Source organism: Rutidosis leptorrhynchoides, chromosome 8, assembly GCF_046630445.1.
Source record: "Rutidosis leptorrhynchoides isolate AG116_Rl617_1_P2 chromosome 8, CSIRO_AGI_Rlap_v1, whole genome shotgun sequence".
NCBI classification, from domain to species: Eukaryota; Viridiplantae; Streptophyta; class Magnoliopsida; order Asterales; family Asteraceae; genus Rutidosis; species Rutidosis leptorrhynchoides.
The window spans coordinates 330,957,380-330,977,823 of record NC_092340.1 but is presented as its reverse complement, the minus strand read 5'-3'; the positions used below and the strand labels follow the sequence as shown (position 1 = coordinate 330,977,823).

General features: G+C 32.6%; 2 protein-coding genes across 3 annotated transcripts; both read right to left on the bottom strand.

Moving 5' to 3' along the window:
* Positions 1-210: 210 nt before the first annotated feature.
* Positions 211-7,063, bottom strand: LOC139861381 (heat shock 70 kDa protein 16). Its single transcript, XM_071849764.1, has 10 exons — positions 6,938-7,063; positions 5,346-6,569; positions 4,197-4,409; positions 3,883-3,972; positions 3,664-3,792; positions 3,383-3,580; positions 2,383-2,529; positions 2,084-2,212; positions 1,146-1,276; positions 211-553 (listed from the first exon to the last, which is right to left on the bottom strand). Exons 2-10 carry the CDS (start codon positions 6,513-6,515, stop codon positions 451-453), a joined length of 2,310 nt encoding a protein of 769 aa, XP_071705865.1. The 5' UTR covers positions 6,516-6,569; positions 6,938-7,063; the 3' UTR covers positions 211-450.
* Positions 7,064-10,053: 2,990 nt separating this feature from the next.
* On the bottom strand, positions 10,054-18,790 carry LOC139862719 (DNA topoisomerase 1 beta-like). 2 transcript variants are annotated; one of them, XM_071851342.1, is made up of 17 exons: positions 18,646-18,790; positions 17,990-18,205; positions 16,811-17,867; positions 16,436-16,630; positions 16,181-16,261; positions 16,009-16,068; positions 15,779-15,873; positions 15,543-15,699; positions 15,327-15,452; positions 15,102-15,182; positions 14,517-14,607; positions 14,298-14,431; positions 11,487-11,555; positions 11,281-11,370; positions 10,750-10,853; positions 10,479-10,647; positions 10,054-10,377 (listed from the first exon to the last, which is right to left on the bottom strand). In XM_071851342.1, the coding sequence occupies exons 3-17, from the start codon at positions 17,816-17,818 to the stop codon at positions 10,309-10,311; spliced, it is 2,529 nt and encodes an 842-aa protein (XP_071707443.1). In that variant the 5' UTR covers positions 17,819-17,867; positions 17,990-18,205; positions 18,646-18,790; the 3' UTR covers positions 10,054-10,308. The 2 variants fall into 2 exon arrangements, with proteins under 2 accessions (XP_071707443.1, XP_071707445.1); XM_071851344.1 differs by having other exon boundaries at positions 17,990-18,202; positions 18,646-18,766.
* Positions 18,791-20,444: the final 1,654 nt, after the last annotated feature.

The window sequence follows — 20,444 nt, the reverse complement described above, 5'->3', positions numbered from 1 at the left end:
CTAGTTCATCTACTAATAGGCAAAAAGGTAACTGGTTTACATAAACAGAAATTACACTACAAATGCCCGGGACAGTTATTATAGTTTACGTTGTAATATGTATCTATAAACTTGGAATATTAGTTACATGTGTTCTAGGTTTGATCATTTACGCATTGTTGTAGTTTTGAAGTTGGTTTTTAAGAACCAGTTTACACAACCACACAAAAATGATCAGTACCAAGCATCGATGTTCATACAGAATGCAAGCATACAACTCAACTATCCTCTCTCATATGACGCAGCAAATCAAACAGAAGCAGCATATAACGTTGAAGAGAGATTACATTATAAACTATTGAATTTCAAGTCAAAACAGCGAATTCAGAAAACAAAATTTAGTTCTTACCTCTAAATCTTGATTTATGATTTCAAGGGGGTAATTTCAAAATAGTTAAGTGAGTATCATCATCAATCTTCATACATATCATCGGGTTTGTCCCTTTCATTTGAGTCCATTGAATCTTCAAAACTTGGGGCTGAATACTTGTTTTTTGTTATGTGCTGGAACATTCTGAAATAAAGAATAGAAACCATCAGTAGAAGTGGCAAAAAGAAGTGGGTCTCTAGGGTGGGGAAACGGGTCAAAACGAGTAAATAAAACAAAAAGTTAACCATAAAATTCCCTTTCTCACAAGTGATCTATAAATGTTCAAATGTGAACATATCAAATCATATAAGAAGATAACGGTAATTTTGTAGTTCTCAACTAATTATACCGATTTGATCAAACTCATAGGTGAACTAAAATGTTATTTGTAGTAACCATTTAAGTTAAATCGTTTAGTATAACCTACATGACCAGATAGAGGTAAATATAGCCCAAATCAATCTTATTATTAGCACTCCGTAACTATGTTTTATCATATGCCAAAAGACTAAACTACCCATTTCTAATGTTCATGAGCACATTAAACCATGATACCATAATAATACAACATATGAAATTCCATTATCAGCATTAAGCATTGACACATAGGAGTAAGAGCTTGCATATCTTCATAATATATAAAATTCGAGAAGCATTTATATAAATGATGTTGATGCAAAAACTAGTAACCAGGTGATAAGTGGGGCAGTGGGCATATAATACGGTTGAGACATACCTGTGCAGAACCTCGGCTTTTTTATTGATTTCATGTGACCAGAGTTCAGGGTCAGCATTTTTGGGCAACGAAGCTTGTAGTTGCGATCTCTCATTCAACCACTGCTCAATTTTGCTGCATTCACTATAAACCTGCCCAGAGGATAGAAACGTTGTATGAAGCGACCAACATTGTAAAAATATAGTTTACATATTTGTAAGTTGTCGAGCCAATTTATTGTGATACTTTGACAGAAACAAATCATCGTTGTACTGATAATATAAAAATACACCAACTATAAACTTCAAAAATCTCCATGATAGTACATTTCAAAAACTAACTTGTTCTTTGGCATTTGGACGTACGAGATGGTTGATGACTTAAAGAGCAATGAAAAACCAGGTACCATAGTTCATATCCTCGATTACTACAAATTAAGGGTGGCAATGTCAGCCTATTTACTTTCAAATGACTCGTTTATTTGTTAAGTTTTATCTCTTACTAATTTCTAAGAGAATAAAAAGAATACTAAAAATTGTTATGAAGAAATATGCCAAATGGGTCTTCGAAATTGCAGAGAGAATATTCTTTTGCACATTAACCTCCTAAGTTACTTCGGTTGAAATTAGATAATTATCGTGAGAGTAAAATATTTCATTTATTTTACCTAGCGTTACATGTTAAGAACTTAACAAATTTGACTGAATACCTGAGTAGCCTGACCCGCCCATTTTACCACTACTAGTCTAAATGCCAAAACCAGCCTCCCATTTATTTAACGTTCTCAGGTGTATGTACTCAAAGGGTCTCACTCCCTTCACAAAGTTCTACTCTAACCACAGCTATTAAGGAAAAAGTAATAAAAGACTACTTTCAGAATACGATGCTTAAGTGTGATCGAATTGTATCAATGCGCATGTGGTGGTAAACTCATAACAAGTACAGAAATACAATCATACCGCCTCTTTGTCAGTAGCAGACAGTGAATTTGCAGCCATACAATATTCTTTGATAGAATTTGACAGATTTTTAGTTGCTTGTGCCCGAGCATCTTCTTCCTTGTATCTACTTTCAATAGGATCTACCAGCTACATTTAAAGAAGAAAATTAGATCTGTACACATGGTATTACGTATCACTTAGGGACCAAGCTAAAAGTATATATACTTGGAGAACAAGTTATACTTAGAGAGAAAGATAAATTACATAATACATGGCTGCATAATAAAACAAAATTAGATCTTTAACATTAAATATACCTTTCTTAGATCCTCCAACCTTCTGGTATATGTTTGTTGAGATTCATCATCCCCGTCTTCATACAACCAATCCTCGGTTTCTTGCAGATTTCTCGAGATTCTATCCTTCTCTTCATCCGTTGCGAAGCTCCGGTACGAACTTAGAAGCTGAACCACATATAAGATTTGTTCAAATTATATAAAGTACCTAAAAGGTCAAGGAATGTAACATTTACAGATACAGCAACGTGCATAATCAAAAATTGTAAAAAGACGCGAGACGGAGACGAGACGGTCAGGACCTTATAAGGTCGAGACGGACTTTGACCAACTTTGATTTTAAATATAAATATTTCAAACATAAATATCTTAAATATTACGAACAAAACGATTTAAGAGGTGTATTGGATCAAACTAGGTGAGGAACCCTCGCTTCGCGTCGGTTTTCCGTTTCGAATATAATTTATTGCATTTAGTTCGTAAAATTTCGAATTTAACGGTTATGTCGGTGAAACGTAACTCGAGCCAAACGTAAAGATAAATGCCATCAAAAAATTAGGTGGTTTTTAAGGGAGTGGTTTATGTAAAATAGATAAGTGATCATTTGGCCCCCTGAATTTTATTTTTGCACTCTATAAAGTTTTAATTTTGTCCTCAAAAATTTACGTTCTTTCCCCTGAATTTAGGCAAGTTGTCAAGTTGTAGTGCGGCTTTCATGTGTGTACAACTTTTGAAGCTTAGGGTACACACGTTTTGAGCACGTAGATGGTTGCAATTCATCTTTTTTGCCTTTTAGGTAAAGGGTTAATAATATACACTTTGAACGACTTTTGACCAATGTGACCCATTTAATCCACTTACTTTTATATATAATTGTTCTTACCTTTTAAAGATAAACTGTAGCCTGAATTAACCCTTACATAATAAATGATTCAACATTTGAATCTCGAGAAGTGCAAATGAATTTTTTGCAAGGACATAAACTGATAGCAGAATTACTTGCTTTAGAAAGTAAACGCACCTTATTGCGTGTATCATAGACGAACGATTCGAGGTTGTTCTTTTTTTCTTTAGTTTGCTCTACATATATGTCTTGATTTGCCAACTCCCTTTCGATCAATTGAGCTTGAGATAGAGCATCTCTTGTTGTTCCACCATAGACACTCTCAGAAACCTTTATATTCTGCTTATGATACTTGCTTTTTCTTGTTTCGTCAGCCTGCATGGAAAAATAAATATAGTTGGCACCAAAAAACACAACTGCATGTGCATTATAAAGTGAAAAAGCACGATGCTGATTACAGAATGTGCTGTAGATTGGCTAGGATCGGCAAATTTATGATCAGCAGCACCATTTGACATGTGATTGTCTACCACCATTGGTTCTGAATGTGAGTGAGAATTGTTACTTGAGTGATCAGCTGCTATAACCTAAAACAAAGTAAATAAAATATGACGTAGATATCATAATAACAAGACTAAATTTATGTTGAAAATGAGGAAATTGAAGAGTATACTTACCGAAGCAGATTCCACCCTTACAATTCCATGAATATTTAAATGAAACTTGACTTTGACCTTCACTTTTTCTGCACTGGAAATGGGAGCAATCTGAAAAAATAGCTGATGATTAACTGAATGCTTACAAGGCTAATTAATACAGACAAATTTTCAGGATAAATAATAAATATAAAAAAAATGAAATATAGGTGCGGGCCAGGAGAATAAGTTAACGTTGCAAAAGGGTTCAGTTTATGTTGACCCAAATCAATTTATTCCTAATTAAAATGAAATGAAATTTTCCAAGCAGAAAGTTCAAAATAATAAATTCTTACAGTGTAATGGCTGACGTTAGGAGATACTCCAACAGGCAGATCGCTCTCATTGGCATAAACGACTACCAAACGGAAAGTTTTATTTCTATGCAAGGAAATAATCTTAGCACTTGGAAATGGATGGCCTTTCGGAAACAACGCACCACTCGGAAGTGATATGCTTGTACCATCATCTGATAGAAGCCCGATAGCAAATGGAAAGGAATCTTGAACCTACAAGTAACAATATATGCAACATGAATCTCATCTACATGAAATAATTGCACTTAAGAATTTACTGCAAATTAACTTTCTTAAAATACATAAGAGCAGAAATAGAAATCATGGTAGTTAGGTGTGAGAGGCAGGTGTCATACTAATACTATACCAATGTCTCATATATTCACAACACACATACATAAGAGACAATGATGATTAAAAAAAAGCAATAAAAACGATAGAATTATTTAACATAGTAATCTCTTCCGAAAAAATAGGAACGATCGATTTCTTACTCATCCTAGGGAAACAATATATATTTTCTAAGCAATGCTTTCCAAAAAAAAAAAAAAGGTTAACTAAACAGGAGAAAAATCAAGAGACAAAGCAGGCGGATAGTGAGCTTTGTCCTCCTATGAATATAAAATAACATACCTGTAAGTTAGACATAGTATAAGAAAGACTTCTAACAAGTAACATCCATATATATGCTAAGATATAACACTATAAGTTATACATCCTGATCTTAACTATCAACTCTTTACGAGAAAACATATCAGACGTCTGCACATAACATTCTATAATATACATTCTATAATATACTTACAAACTATAGGGATAAAAGAATCCCAAGGTAGCCCAAGTGGTTGGGGCCCTGAGATCCTTGCAAGAGGTCTCAGGTTCAATTCTTGGGGTGGCCAGGGAAGGGTTGGAAACAGCCAGGGAGTATTCCTGATGGGCTGCGTACACTAGAGTATGGGGTCGGATTACTCGCCCTTCCCGGGTAACCCGAACAGGGAAAACCTTACAACTATAGGGATAAAAGAATATGATAACAATTTCCAGTAGTTTTAAATTTGAGTTAACCATGATGCTACACTAGTTCTCATTCATCTTGTATAAGGACTTGGAAATTTGGAAAATAAAACAAAAGGCATATTAGAGACAAACCTCGTAATCTCTTACACGGAAAGTTGGGCTAAGCATTGCACATTGAAGTGCACATCCTCTAGCAACACACTCACTTGCATTAAGTGTCCTCCTTGGTTCTCTCTTAAAAAGATGAGTTAGTCGTCTCATAATAGCCGGTATCCGGGACCCAGAACCAACAAGCTCGATCGCATAAATTTTATCAACGTCGATACCAGCATCATTTACAGCTTTAAAACACGGGACGCTAACTCTTTCTAGCAAATCAGAACACAGATTCTCAAAATCTTCTCTCTTTATAAACCCCTTAACGTCTGTCTCATCCATCAAGCATTCGATATTAATTGGCGCTTCAGCATTCGCACTTAAAACCTTTTTTAACTTCTCACATGCTGTCCTCAGCCTTACACATGCTCGGGTATTTGTATTAACATCAATATTGTATTGTTGCTTAAATTTTTCCACAAAATATTTAAACAAAACTTCATCGAAATCTCTACCTCCCAAATGATTATCAAAAGAATGGGACAGTACTTTCATGTGTCCGTTTTCAAACGCCGCAACCGTAACCTGTGTGTCACAATGACCAATGTCAACAAACACAACACTCGTAGGTCCAGAATCGGCAAAATCATTCTTGTATATACCATAACCTAATGCAATTGCAGTACCATCATGTATCAATCTCAAAGGTTTTAAACCTGCAATATCTGCAGCATCAAGATACGCGCGTCTTTGCAAGTCTGTAAAGTAAGACGGGATCCCAATAACACAATCTGAAACAGGGGATTCAAGATTTTTCTCTGCCATTTGCTTTAAATGTGCAAACAGCATCCCTAAAATCTGAACAGGTGTAAACGTACGCCTTTCATTCATGTACTGTAGATGAATCAAAACACCGCCATCATCCGCCTCGCTAGTCTCGAATGGCAACAAATTAATATGATCTTGCAAAACCAGATTCTTATACTGGCTTCCAATTAACCTTTTAACCTGAGATATTGTAGATCTAGGGTTCATAGTAGCAGACGCAGCCCCTGCAGAACCCAAAAACCTTTGTTTTTCACCGAAAGACACAATTGCAGGCGTCTCACGCTTCGATTCATCGTTCAACAGAACGTCAATTCCACGGTTTCTCGCAGCCGCAATAACCAAGTTTTCGTTTCCAATGTCAAACCCAACCACACTCATTTTAAAACTTCAAATTCTCACCGATTCCACTACCGATCACTTCAAAAATAAAATCTAGAGCAATTTACCAAATAATCAGTCCAAATTTTGTTCGAATCATCTATAAACCCTAAATAAAGGTTTTGATTAGTAATGTAGCATAGGTTAATACTTACAGGATAATAATTCTATATGTGTATATAACATTGATGGTTACATAAACCTCATAATTGAACTAAAAACCCTAATTATTGAATCTCAATTTCGCAAAGTAGGATCGTGATCGTTGAAATGGTATGATGATAAGATAGTAATTAATGACATACAAAACAAGTAAATTAGATCACTGAATTTAGATAGAACGTGCAGAAATAATAGTATGTAAATATATAAATTACTAAAAAAATAAAAATTAAAAGACGATTAAGATGAAGAACGCGTACCTAATTGACTGATTATGAGTTGTGAATTTGTAAATGATAGATTTTGATAAATCCAGAAGAAGAAAAAAAAGGTGAGAAACGGGGGACAACCGGACAAGTAAGAAACCCAATTTGGGTAAAAGGTATAATCCCCAAGGATCTATCTATTGTCTTTTTTAAAGAGATTAAATTAAATTATTAAAATTAAAATTAAATTTAAATTAAAAATTATAAGGGATCATAAAATAGCCAAGTGTTGCTGCATCAAAAACCATTCTACCTTTTACTCTTTTTAAATTAAAGATTATATCGCCGAGTTTTCGAGGGTCTAAAACTAAAAAAGAAGAGCAAGTTAGATGTGATGCATGAGGATGGCCGATGGCGATTAATTCGGTTGGAGATAGAGTTTTCGCTTTCGAATAGTGTGGGTAAAGGGATTCGGATTTTAAAGGTTAATGAGAAACTCTAAACCGATTTTCAAGGTACAAGTGTAAGTGTTGAAGTCGAAATTTTTTGTAAAAGCGTGGATTCTTTTGTTTGGAGGGGGTTGATCTTTCGGTGTCTTAGTAGGTTGTTATGTTTGTCGAGTTGTTAGGTGTAGTTTCTTTAGTTATCGTTGTATTGTTTTGTGTTATGTCTTGCTTGTTCCTCTTTTTTTTTTTTTTTGAACGGCCGGTTAGATGGTTAGTCGCCCCACACACGCTAGAAGGAACCCGCTATCGAATCTTCGCACTTACGTGAACCGGATCGATTTTATTATATACCTACACCTGCCAGTAGCAAAGCTTAGGGACCACAGACCCTAAGGTTGACTGTGTATATATAATATGCGTTAAACCTCCCCCCATGGAATCGAACCCACACCAATCGCGATGAAAGGATGCGGACCCACAGTCCAGGAGCTTGGTACCACTCAGCATATGCTCGGTGGTTGCTTGTTCCTCTTTTTTATGTGTTAGTTGAGGCATTCTCTTCGTGATTTTGGCTTGTTCGTTCGTGGTTTAGTAAGTGCGTGGGTTTCCTTTCATCGTTAGATGAAGATCTCCTTGTTTTACTATAATTATGGTTGGGGTAATGAATGGTTTATTCACTAGATATCCAGTATTCAATTTTAATTAGGGTTGTGGTAACTACATAAGAGAATGAATGTTTGATTCATTGGATATCCATTTAACCTTATTTGTTAATGAAGGTTCACAATAACTTTATCATTTCGAATGTGTCAACAGATGGAGAAGCATTACTCTACGAATTTTGGGAGGATATAGGTCGAAACTATTTGCATAATTTACATATTAACTAATAGACAAAAGTTATGAATAGTAACTAGGGGCATTTTTGACTTTTCACCTTTTTGTTTAATTTTAACTAAATTTCATTTTACCAACAAAGCCCCCCAAACTTTTTTGAAAAATTCAAATCGACCCCCCAAACAGGGGGTAAAGTGTCAAATAACCATTTTCATAAAAAATCTTAAATAAACTCCACCCAAACATTCAACGGGTCATATCTTCTCGCTCGCAACGAGTTAATTTTTTCCGACACCATCGTTAAGCTCGAAATAATTTTAGGAACACAATGTCACTAGCTATACGCAAAACGGACGCTTTTTAAAAAAACGCTAAATATTTGAGGTACTTTTCATACACGTTGATTTTGCGTTAAATTTTTAAAAGTCAACAATTCCATAGCGAAACGCGGAGATGCACATATATTGTTAATTTAAAATAACATTTAAATCTCTCACGGGTTATAACTTTTAGTTCGACTCGAGTTGCGCTTCAACGATATCATCGTTAGCCACAAAATAATTTTACTAAACGCAATAAAATACATTGAAAACCGAACCCCCGACGCGAAGCGAGAGTTCGATAACTAGTTCAAACTAAGACACGAATGAGGACACATACTAGTATAATTTAAGTAACCTTGTACTATTTATACTTTTACATATTGTTATTTATTATTAGGGTGCTTTTATATTAATTAATTTAATATATAAAATTTAATCCTAGTAATGTTTAAATTAATATTTATATTTTAATAACATAAATGTAATTTTGTTAAAATAATATTGATGTGGTACTCAGTTTGATAGAGAGTATTCGAATTTTTGTTATTCATCATTTTTAGTGTTGAGGTTCCGATCATGAAGTTCAAGTATCACTTGGAAGATATCGAGTCATCTCATGATCAAAATGATTTTTTTGGCGAAAAACATAAATTTAAATTAATATAGATCGAAAAGATCTGATTGATTGAGATAAAATATTAGCTCAAACATAATTACATTTACGTCTGATTGATGGATCCTACGATATATTTGACAGATCAACTGAAACTAGACCCAATACAAACCATTACAATACACGACTACACATCAACTGAAAACTAGCAATTGAAACTCCCTAACACTTGACCTTACTTCAATCGACGCCGTAACATCTCTGAAATCTCTAACAACCTGAAAAAAAATTGCACCCAAGCAGCAACAACCACACCAACACCACCATAGCCAAAAACGGAATCACCCAAATTACATATATCAAACCAAAAGTCGTGAACCCACGCCCAGATATAACTGTCAGAAACTACAACAATGAGCAAACCTGGTCATTACTTGAAAATCACCTCCCAAATATGAGGTTAGTAAATGGATGCATGAACAACATCCTTGAAACCTACGAGAGCCAGTCACAAGAAAACCCAAAACACTACGAAAGCAAACTCGGCAAAACAGAGGTCTAGAAGGTGAAGCAACGACACAAGGAGAAGCACGTCTGAAGGAAAACAAAATGAAACGTCGCCAAGGTAAGGAGAAGAAAGGGACTAAGAATCAAATTCGTAACATCCGTTATTACGTCAAATGTTCTCCACTACGGGAATGAAAAAACTAAAAGAAAAATAACATAGATTGATGACAAAAACCAGCCAAAAGTAAATAAGAAAAAGCAAAATAAAGTTGGCTTTCCCAAATGAATAATAAAGACGTTAATCATATAACAAAACGACATCCTAGTGTGTCCGATGTCGCCAATAAAGATGGTGCTAACTATTCATGCAGCTCCCATTTAAAGAACAGAATACCACTCTTCGCGTATTCATACACTTTAAAAACATTGCATAAACTGGTAGAATAACTCATTCTGAAAGTAACTCATCATAAGTTTGTTTTATAACTCATTCTGAAAGTAACTCGTCATAAGTTTGTTTAACATGCTTGCTTAGTTGCTTAGTACAACATGAATATTCCGCAAACAGTTACTACATAACAAATAAAAAAAGAAAATATAACAAAAATTGTAAAATCCATTGTTTCCTTCATTCATTTTCATATTCATTTTCATTCATTTTTGGCAGCTAGAGTTCCTCCGCTAGAACTATGATTGAGATCAGAACCTGAAACTTGGATCCACGTCCATTGACCACGCAAACTTTGCCAGCAAGGATTTGTTAAATATCTGCATCAGATTAGAGAACAATTTGTATAAGTATAAAAAGAATAAAAATAAAAATAAAAATAAAAAATAAAAAAATTATTGAAACAATATATGTTTGTTACCTTCTCAATGGGAACTTCACTACGTTTACACCACGCAACAGTTATTCTAGGATCGAGATAGTTGATTTTTGAAGTACCCAATGCAACTGTTTTCAAATCTTCTTTAGCCAACTTGTCTTTTTCCATTTTATCAATCTTAGCTATGGTTTGATCGATCTTTTTCTGTAACCTGCATGTTTAATTATAATTTCCACTTGTGTATCATTTTACACGCATAAAAAAAAGTAAAGGAATCACACATCATGTTAAAAGCAGCTATAATTGGTATTACACTTCGGGGTTCATATTCCTCTTTAGCTTCCCATCAGAACCCTTTAATGGAGGCTTCCCTTTCTTCGCACGAGCCAAATCAATTTCTAGTTCTTGTACAACACCCTAAAAGTAATAATACCCTCACAAGTTTAGTAGTCAAATATATAGATATACATATAAATATATACAGTCTAATTTATAATTTAAACGCTTAAATATTGATAGTGGGATGAAACAGGGCTGACCAGGTTGATGCAAAATGTGTTTGGTTCAAAACTTTTAAGTTTGAATGTATAGTTGATTGATCAAATATAATGTTATGTTTAATTTTTAATGAAGTTAAGTATTTGAAGAATATACAAACTTTTTTGAAGAAAAATTAACACACTGCATGCCTTTCAAGTTTCAACCCATTTAAACAGTTTCAATATTAGTTGTTTTGTGTTAATTTTTATCTATTTGACTGGTCAAAGATAAAACCAAACTTGAATTGAGCTATTCATAAAACGAATTACACCTAGCGGGTAGAGAACAGTATAAAACCTATTACCTTTAGTTCCTCTATTTTCTCATCCAATCTCATCATCTGTGCACTATGAGACTTTGAAACACTACGTTGATGGTTACAAATTAGTGCAACCTATAAAATGTAACAAAAAAAACGTTAATTAACCCTTGTCATGATGATAAAGTAACAATATAAATATATAAATAATTCATAAATACAAAGCTTCTGAAAAGGGTACGGTCTCTCACCTGCTTGTTTGCGTGATTGTAAACAAGTACATTTTCCACAACATTATCACTCTTCGTGCCCTTATATAACTGCAACCAACCAAAAAAAATCACAGTTGTTCCAACTCAATTTTTAAATATATATATATATATATATATATATATATAGGGAGAGGATCCAGTGAGAACTCTAGGAACTCCAAAAAACACCGAAATACACTTAAATTCGAGCAAAAAAAAGGAATTCGAGCAAAAATACAAAACACGGACGAACAAAAATTTCATGGTCGAGCAAAAAAAATTTTTTTTTTTTTTTTTCGAAAAAAAATGTAGAACCATTTTTTGTTCGAATATCAAAATTTTTGTTCGACTACCTATATGTTCTACATTTTTGAACGCAAAAATGTAGAACACATTTTTTGTTCGAATATCAAATTTTTGTTCGACTTTCTCCATTTTTGCTCGACTATCAGGTTTTTTTCTCGTCCGTGTCCCATTTTTTGCTCGAATTTCAGTGTATTTTTGAGTTCTCAGGGTTCTCACACAAAAAAAGTTCTCATTTGATCCCTCTACTATATATACAACAACAACAAAACCCAATACCAGATAAGTGGTGTATGGGGAGGTGAGATGTAGACAATCCTTCCCCTATCCGAGAATAAAGTGAAGTCATTTCTCCACCTAGAGTGAATAGAAAATCATCCCTCTCTCTATTCGACGGATAGAGAGATTGCTTCCGAGTAGATCTCCGGCCAATAAGTAGGAAAAAGTTTTTTATAAAATAAAATAAAATTGAGACGCCATGAAAATGGTAAAATCAAATTTCCATGGGTTTTAAATCCTGCCTGAAATTTAATTTAGGCTCTAAGAGTCAGTCAAGTCGCCAATAAATCGACGCTTGCTGTTGACTCAATAACTAGAGCCCCCTCTACTATATATATATAGGGGCAGAATCAATGGGGAAGTAACCAATCGGGGGAAGCAAAAAAATTTTTTTTTTCGTTTTTTTTGGAAATTTTTTTTTTCGGCATCAAGATCACACGAAAATATGAACATTTAGAAGAGACACTTCGTGATGAATGTTATTATTTAGGCGGAAAAACGATCGACAAAAATAACATTCAAGATAATATTGTTCGTGAAGAATATGAACGTCTTTTTTTCATGTTTTGTGAAGTAAAATTTAGCCCGATTTAGAGTTTAGGGTTTGGTGTTTTGGGTTTATTCGATAAACCCAAAACACCAAACCCTAAACCCTAAACTCTAAACCGTTCGTGTTAAAAACTCAATCTAAATCCTAAATCTAAACCCTAAAATCTAAACCCTATAAACCCTAATATCTAAACCTCAATAGCTAAAACCTCAACATACGCTCGAAACACACGATAATTGTTATATATTACTTCTTCGAGCGTTTTCCCACCAAAATAAAAACATTTATCACAAATTGTCTCTACTAAATGTTCATATTTTCATCTCATCTATAATGTTCGTGAACAAAGTTTTTTCAAAAAACGAAAAAAAAAAAAAAAAAAAAAAAAAAAAATTTGCTTCCCCTCGATTGGTTACTTCCCTCTTGATCCTACCATTATATATATATATATATATATATATATATATATATATATATATATATATATATATATATATATATATCTTGTGAGTTCTACAACTACGGAAAAAAATATTCTGGGAGTAGTATTCACTCGGAAAATATATATATATATTTTTTAACTGGCTTGTTAACATACCATCTGATGTATGTTAACAGCTGTTCATACACTAGATGTATGATAACAAAAGAAAAAGGAGAAAAAATGACTTTTGATTAATGAAAAACAATGTTTAGGGTTTAGTAATTAGGGTTTAAAAATTAGGGTTTAGGGTTTAGATTTAGGGTTTGGATTGAGTTTTTAACACGAACGGTTTAGAGTTGGTTTAGGGGTTGGGGTTTTGGTTTAGGGACTAAACCCAAAACACTAAACCCTAAATCGGGCTAAATCTTGAAAAAAAAAAGCTCACAACAGGTTTAACATACATCTGATGCATGATAAGCTGCTGTTACAAAAATATTTTTTTTTCTGAATCTACACAATGAATATCAATCCCATACATTTTTATTATTTAAATTAGAGCTGTAGAACTAAAGGTATAAAAAACAAATTTACTTATCCCCTTATCCCCAAATTAGTGCTTATCCTTGATCTCTACCCTATATATATATATATATATATATATATATATATATATATATATATATATATCGGGGCAGGTTCAAACGAGAACCAGAAAAAAGGCGAGAACTGCGAGAACTTTTTGATTTAATAGTTTTTATGCATTTAAATGCAACAAATCACATGCAAATGTTAATTAATGCTCGTATCACTAACAAACATATGTTCATTGCCAGAAATTATATGTTAAATTGTTAATTATATAAAGTGTTCCCATGTTACACAAACAAATATGCACTTGTGAACGTGAAACTATATATTTGATTATATAGGTAAAATACAAGTTTTTTTCAAACTATTTTATGTTCATTCTTACTCTTCATCAACATTTATAGATGATTCAATCTACTCACATGTGAAAATGTTCGTAAATTAAAAGTTCTCGCCCTTTTTGTAGTTCTCGTTTGAACTGTTGACGTATATATATATATATATATATATATATATATATATATATATATATATATATATATATATATATATATATATATATATATATATATATATATATATATATATATATATATATGACGTATATATATACGTAGATGAATGAGAATATGAAAATAACACAAAGGGTGGACCGAGACCATCATACCATATCGTCCAATGTGATAGACGCGTTGTACGTACGGAAAACTTTAGCAGTAAGACCAGGCATGAGTTCCTTAAGATGAGCGTTCAATGTACTAGTATCCAGCTTGTCAAAAAGGTCATCACCAGCCTTTTTTCCTGATGTAACAACGTTTAAATATATAAAAATAAAAAATAAAAAAAACATTTTAGTTTGAATAAATGGAAAGCAGAAGCAAGTTACCTGCTCGGAACTGTTGAATTGCTTTGAACACTTGAGGCTCTACTGTAACCCGATTTTGGTATCTTATAGAATCTTTACCAAGGAAGTCAAACTAGTGATCAACAAAACATATGATGTCATTCATATTCATATGTTTATAAATATAGAAGGGAATTGAATTATAACATAAACATAAACATGAACTTTGACATGGTTGTTTACAAACACAAATCTGACTATAACATTGACATTAAAAAAATTGACCCATTTCGATTAATTTTGACCTACTATAACCAAATATATCCGACTAATCCCCAAATAAATATGACTTTGACCAAATTTGACCTGTTGACCGATGTTGACTAGTATTCGTCGACCAACGTTTTTAGCCCAATTTAGGCTTAATCGGGTAAGACTAGTCTCAAAACCCAACTAGTCTGCCGACTTGGCCAACTTTTACCACACTGAGTCACTGATAATCGGCCAAACAACCCAAATAAACCTATTTCCCATGTAAACAGCTTGATGTTACTTTTTTTTTGAACGGCCAAAAAATATTATTAAAAAAAAAAAAAAACTTTGAAGGTGAACATATAATTAACCCACATTTAAAAAATTGGGAAGCTCTGGCTCAACATTTTCATATTTTAATGTACAGCAACCAACTGTATCAGCTTCATCATCATCCTGCAACCATCAAACAGTATATCAAACTCTTATTTTAATAAGTTTGCATCATAGAAAACAGTAAATACATATGAACAATAACACTTTTACACAACAATAATAATATGAAATAAGCAAAAGAACACAAAAAAAATCAATAATTACCTTCTCATTTCCTGCCCTGAGAGCTAATTTATCAATGAGATATGTAGCCACTGCCACTTGCCTCTTTGTTAAATCCTTACTACCAAAATTTTTAGTATAAGCTTCTCTGATGCCTTCTATGTATCCCTATAATCAAATTAAAGACCCAATAATGAATAAAATTAATAAATAACATTAACAAAAGATGTTATTAATTTAACATTCATTTGAATTTACCTTCAATTTCCTAGCTTTCTCATATTTTTCTTTATCACTTTGGCCCTTTAGAGAACTGCTAGCAGCTAAGAACACATACTTAAAGTCCTTACCATTTATTGGATCATTCCAGTAAGCTAACCACGTCACAGTATTATCATGCCTAACATCTTTCCAGCTGTCAAAAAGTCAAAGTTTGACTCACAAGTTATTTTTAATAAATAATAATAATAATAAAAAACAGGTGAGACACGAACCTTTCACCGGGAATTGGACATTCCGGGATTGGAACACCCTTTCCGATATTTATTGTAATATCACTTGGACGAATGCGTGTTTTCAGCTTTCCCATCTAAGCATCAAATATAACAATTATGGGTCGTTAATAAAAAAAAAAATTTATACACATTTGTTGATGTAAACAAAAGTATTATTATCAGATAAGACAAGAATATGTAATGAGTGAAAAAAGAGTAGTTATTAGAACCTTTGGATGTTCTCCACGGCCTCGGAACAAACCCGGTGGCTCAACCCGAAAGTTTCCAACCTGCATCATTTATTTAAATTGATCTGCTTAGTGGATGAATTTACAAAAACAAAAAAGAAAAAGAGAAAAAAAAAAAAAAACATAATAAAGAATTATTGGGACTAGAGGTTACCTTTTCTTTGACACCATCAACTACGGCCCACATATATTTCTCCTCAAGCTTCATTTTTTCTTCTTTAATCAGCTTCTTCTCCTGCCATAATTAAAAAAAAAAATAAAAAAAAAAAAAATTTTATTATCCGCAAATGTTGCATGGTTTGGAACCGATCGAGATATGTTACTGTTTAAATAAATTTAAATCTAAATCTTAGTTTATATTGAGCACTTCTACATTACATATACCATATGCTAATTAATCAAAACTTACTTCTGTAGTCATTTGCTTCTTCTTCTCCTTTTCCGCCTGATGCCATTCGTAAACTGGTTTGAAATCGCACTTCTCTAAACTTTGGATTGTGTGATTTCTTCCTAATAACTTCCTCCAATCATTCCAAAAATTTTGTTTGAATACAGGTTTGGTCATGTAATCAGTATCTAACATCACAGCAAACATTGTTGCAACCTGCAATGTCAACCAATCAAGTAATATGACCCGGGTCAGTGACTAGGCTTGTGCTAAATCAACCCATTTTGCCCATAGACAGATAGATCCAACTTTTAAGTATATGTAATTAATCTTATGGACATGATAAATATAATAACCACAGTAAAAAGGATAAAAAAAAAACAAATTATATTTTACCTCCTCTTGTGCTGGAGTCAAGTCAACCGGTTTCCCATCATACAGAATCTTAACCCCGTGAGGCTTATAAGGTGGTGGAAAAATAACACCATTATGAACCAATGTTGACCACTTTTGACCTTCACCGGACCCAGGTGGAACCTTAGATGGCTTCGAGTATTTTGAATTTTTCACCACCTTTTTTGACTTTTGAATTGTTTTCTTTATCGAAGAAGATTTAAGTTTCATATCCTTCTGCTTTACAGATGATGATTTACTACTAGACGGGTCTTGATTCTTAATCCTTTGAGATATAGGAACATGGTCATTCTCATCATCTGAATCAGCTGCTGCAGGTTTCACAGGAACCGGCTTACGGTTGACTGGTGTGGATGAATCTGAGAACTTTGACTTTTTGACTGATGATTGACCATGTAATCTTTCCTCCTTTGGAGGCGGTCTCTTATTCAAACCAATACTCGGTTTTTTAACTTGATTATTATTATTATTATTATTATTATTATTATTATTATTATTATTATTGTTATTGTTATCCCTGGATACAGAACCGTTTTTCTTAACTCTTGATGATAACGGTTTCTCATCATCTGAATCCTCGTGTTTTTTATTAGATGCTGATAATGGTTTGGAAGTGAATTTTGAAGATAACGGTTTCTCATCATCGGGATCTGTGTTTTTAACTTGTGGTTTTGGACGTTGAGATGAACTCGTGCTGGGTCCCGTTTTCACATGGTTCGAGTTTGCCTTAGGTGCAGATACAATTCTAGAACTCAACGGTTTGTCATCTTCAGAATCCTCTGAATCACTCTTTTGTATACGATGAGGTTTAAGTGAAGGTCTCTCCTGCTTAACGATTGGAGCTTGCTTAACGATTGGAGCTTGTTTAACGATTGGAGCTTGCTTAACGATTGGAGCTACCTTTTGTTGAACAGGTTGCTTTAATCTATCAGAATTTGAGCTCCTTTTAAAAACTATAGGCTTGTCATCCTCGTCAGACGAATAACTCATTTTTAATCACCTTCTTATCATGCAACACTTGATATCCAAAACCTATAATCTACACAGTGCAAACATATTTCTTTAAGACCTAACTATCTTGAAAGGTGATATATGACATTGTATACAATATGTTTAAAAAACATAAAATAACCATGTTATAGGAAGAAAATAAGAGGGTACCTCAACTATAACAGTGGCTTGAGACCTAATTAGCTTTGCAGATTCAGGCAAGATAACGTGTGTATCCAAGACAATCGATATCAGGTTTCTCCAATAAGGTCAGTTTATGCAGCATCAAACAACTTCAGTCATTGAAATGTTGAATTCACTGATGAAAAAAGCTTAATGTTACTCTCTTCCAAAAAGAAGAAAGTTCCACTATGCTATGACTGACTGCTGTTGCCAAAACAAATACAATCAATACATTTTCTGTAATTATTTCACAAAAGTCATCTTCACAGTCAAACAGATAAAATAAAAAAATAAAAATAAAAAATAAAAAAAAACTAAAAGGTTTTCAGCACTAAGAATCAACTAGAATGATATATTAGCTACTTACAAAGATAAAATTAATAATTACTGCACTAAATTTAACAACGAAATTAATTTAATGTTCAAAAGTCTAAATTTCAGCCTAAACACGGTAAATAATTACATTCAATTAGGTTAACGATGCAACAAAAAAATTGAATTAAAACAATGAGCTTATCCAAAGGTATGAAATTATTTGATTACAGACAACAAATGAGGTTGTTTAAAGGGAGAAATTAGCAAACCCTAGCTGAAATTACAAAGTTACTAATTGCTTAATTGAAATTAAAAGTTGAGATTGGTACCAGTTGAACGACGCGAAGATGAAGACGAAACCCTAGATACCTTTATTGCGTTCCGATGAAAGAATTGGTTAGCTAATTGAGGAAAGTTATCTGCCGTTTATAGCTTAGAAATTTGGTTAAACAAGAAGAAAGGGGAAGAAAGTGATTCGGGTCAAAATGCGGTCACTCTCGGGTTAAACCCAGTTAATTGGGTAAAACAACTCGTTAAACTTTATGTACAAATTTCGGGTCAGATTAGATTACTATTTTTAGGGCTGCATTCGGTTTTCACAATTAATTGGGTAAAACAACTCGTTAAACTTTATGTACAAATTTCGGGTCAGATTAGATTACTATTTTTAGGGCTGCATTCGGTTTTCATGAATTTGATGATATCTACTTTTTAAGAAGTTTATCCGTATGAATTTGGTGATATCTACTTTTTAAGAAGTTTATCCGTAACCTAGATTTGGATATAACATATGGGCCTGACCAGCCCACGAAGGAGTCAAGTTACTGGTGAGATCCCATCCCCTAATCCCCTAAACTTGCTTATATATGTATATGTACTACCATGACCCATAGAATCACGGGTTCGTTTAAACGAAACAGTTTAATGATATATTTTAGGTATTAAGTTAATTTAAACGCTAAAGTTATTTAGTTTAATGACCCGACGGATTCCGATTAATAAACTTCTCGTTGTTATAAAAGCCTACATATTTACTTTTATTGAGACGTGTATTTCGCATACATATATAACGTAATTAATCTCGTTAAAATACTCATATTTGAATTTGAATAATAATATAATAATAATTAATGAGAGTGAATTTTTCTCTAAAAAACATGAAATAAATAAATAAGTAGATTTAATTTAATTAGTCATTAATTGGATTAATGACATCACCTTAAGGGCTTAGATTTTTTTCTTTTTCTTTTTGATTTTTTCTTAACAAATGAATTAGCCTAATAATGACATCATCATTGTAGGATTTTAAATTTTAATAGAAACTATAGATATATAATGTAAGTGAAACCACGAGTTTGTTTAAACGAAACAGTTTAATGATATGTTTTAAGTATTAAGTGAACGTAAATGTTAAAGTTATTTAGTTTAATGACCCGTGAAACCACAGAGTCCGACTAAGAAACTCGTCAGCTAAACATTTCATCAAACACCTAAAATGCATACTAAACAATCCACATCCAATCATAAGAGATAATATCAATTGTCATTTTATTTTAAAAGTGTAAATTAAAATATAAATTTAGAATTGGTTTCCTTCTACCTAACTTTTATACCTTCTCGTGCTTAATTCAAAATAATTAATTAAAATAATTAAAAATTATTTAATTTTAATAATTAAAATAATTATTTTTAAGATTTAATAATAATAATTAATTAATAAGATTTAATTTTAATTCAAAATTTGTAAATTAATGACATCATTTACCATGCTTAGATTTTTTTTTCTTTTTTTTTTTTTGATTTTTTCTTAACAAATGTATTAGCCTAATAATGACATCATCATTATATGATTTTAATAGAAATCATGTATGTACTCGTGATTTATAATTCTTATTTTAACATGTGATTAATATTAATAATTCTTATTTCATGTTCTTTTATATTTATAAAATTTACTTGTCTTTCAAAAAAAAAAAAAAATTTAAAAGGGGCCACGATTATTACCAACTTTCCTTTCGTCACACCCATATTGATCACTTGCACTTAAAGTTGAATTAGACGTTTTCGTTTTTCAATCCTATTTGTTGACTTTTTTGTCATGCTACCCAACTCCTATACCTAATTTGTA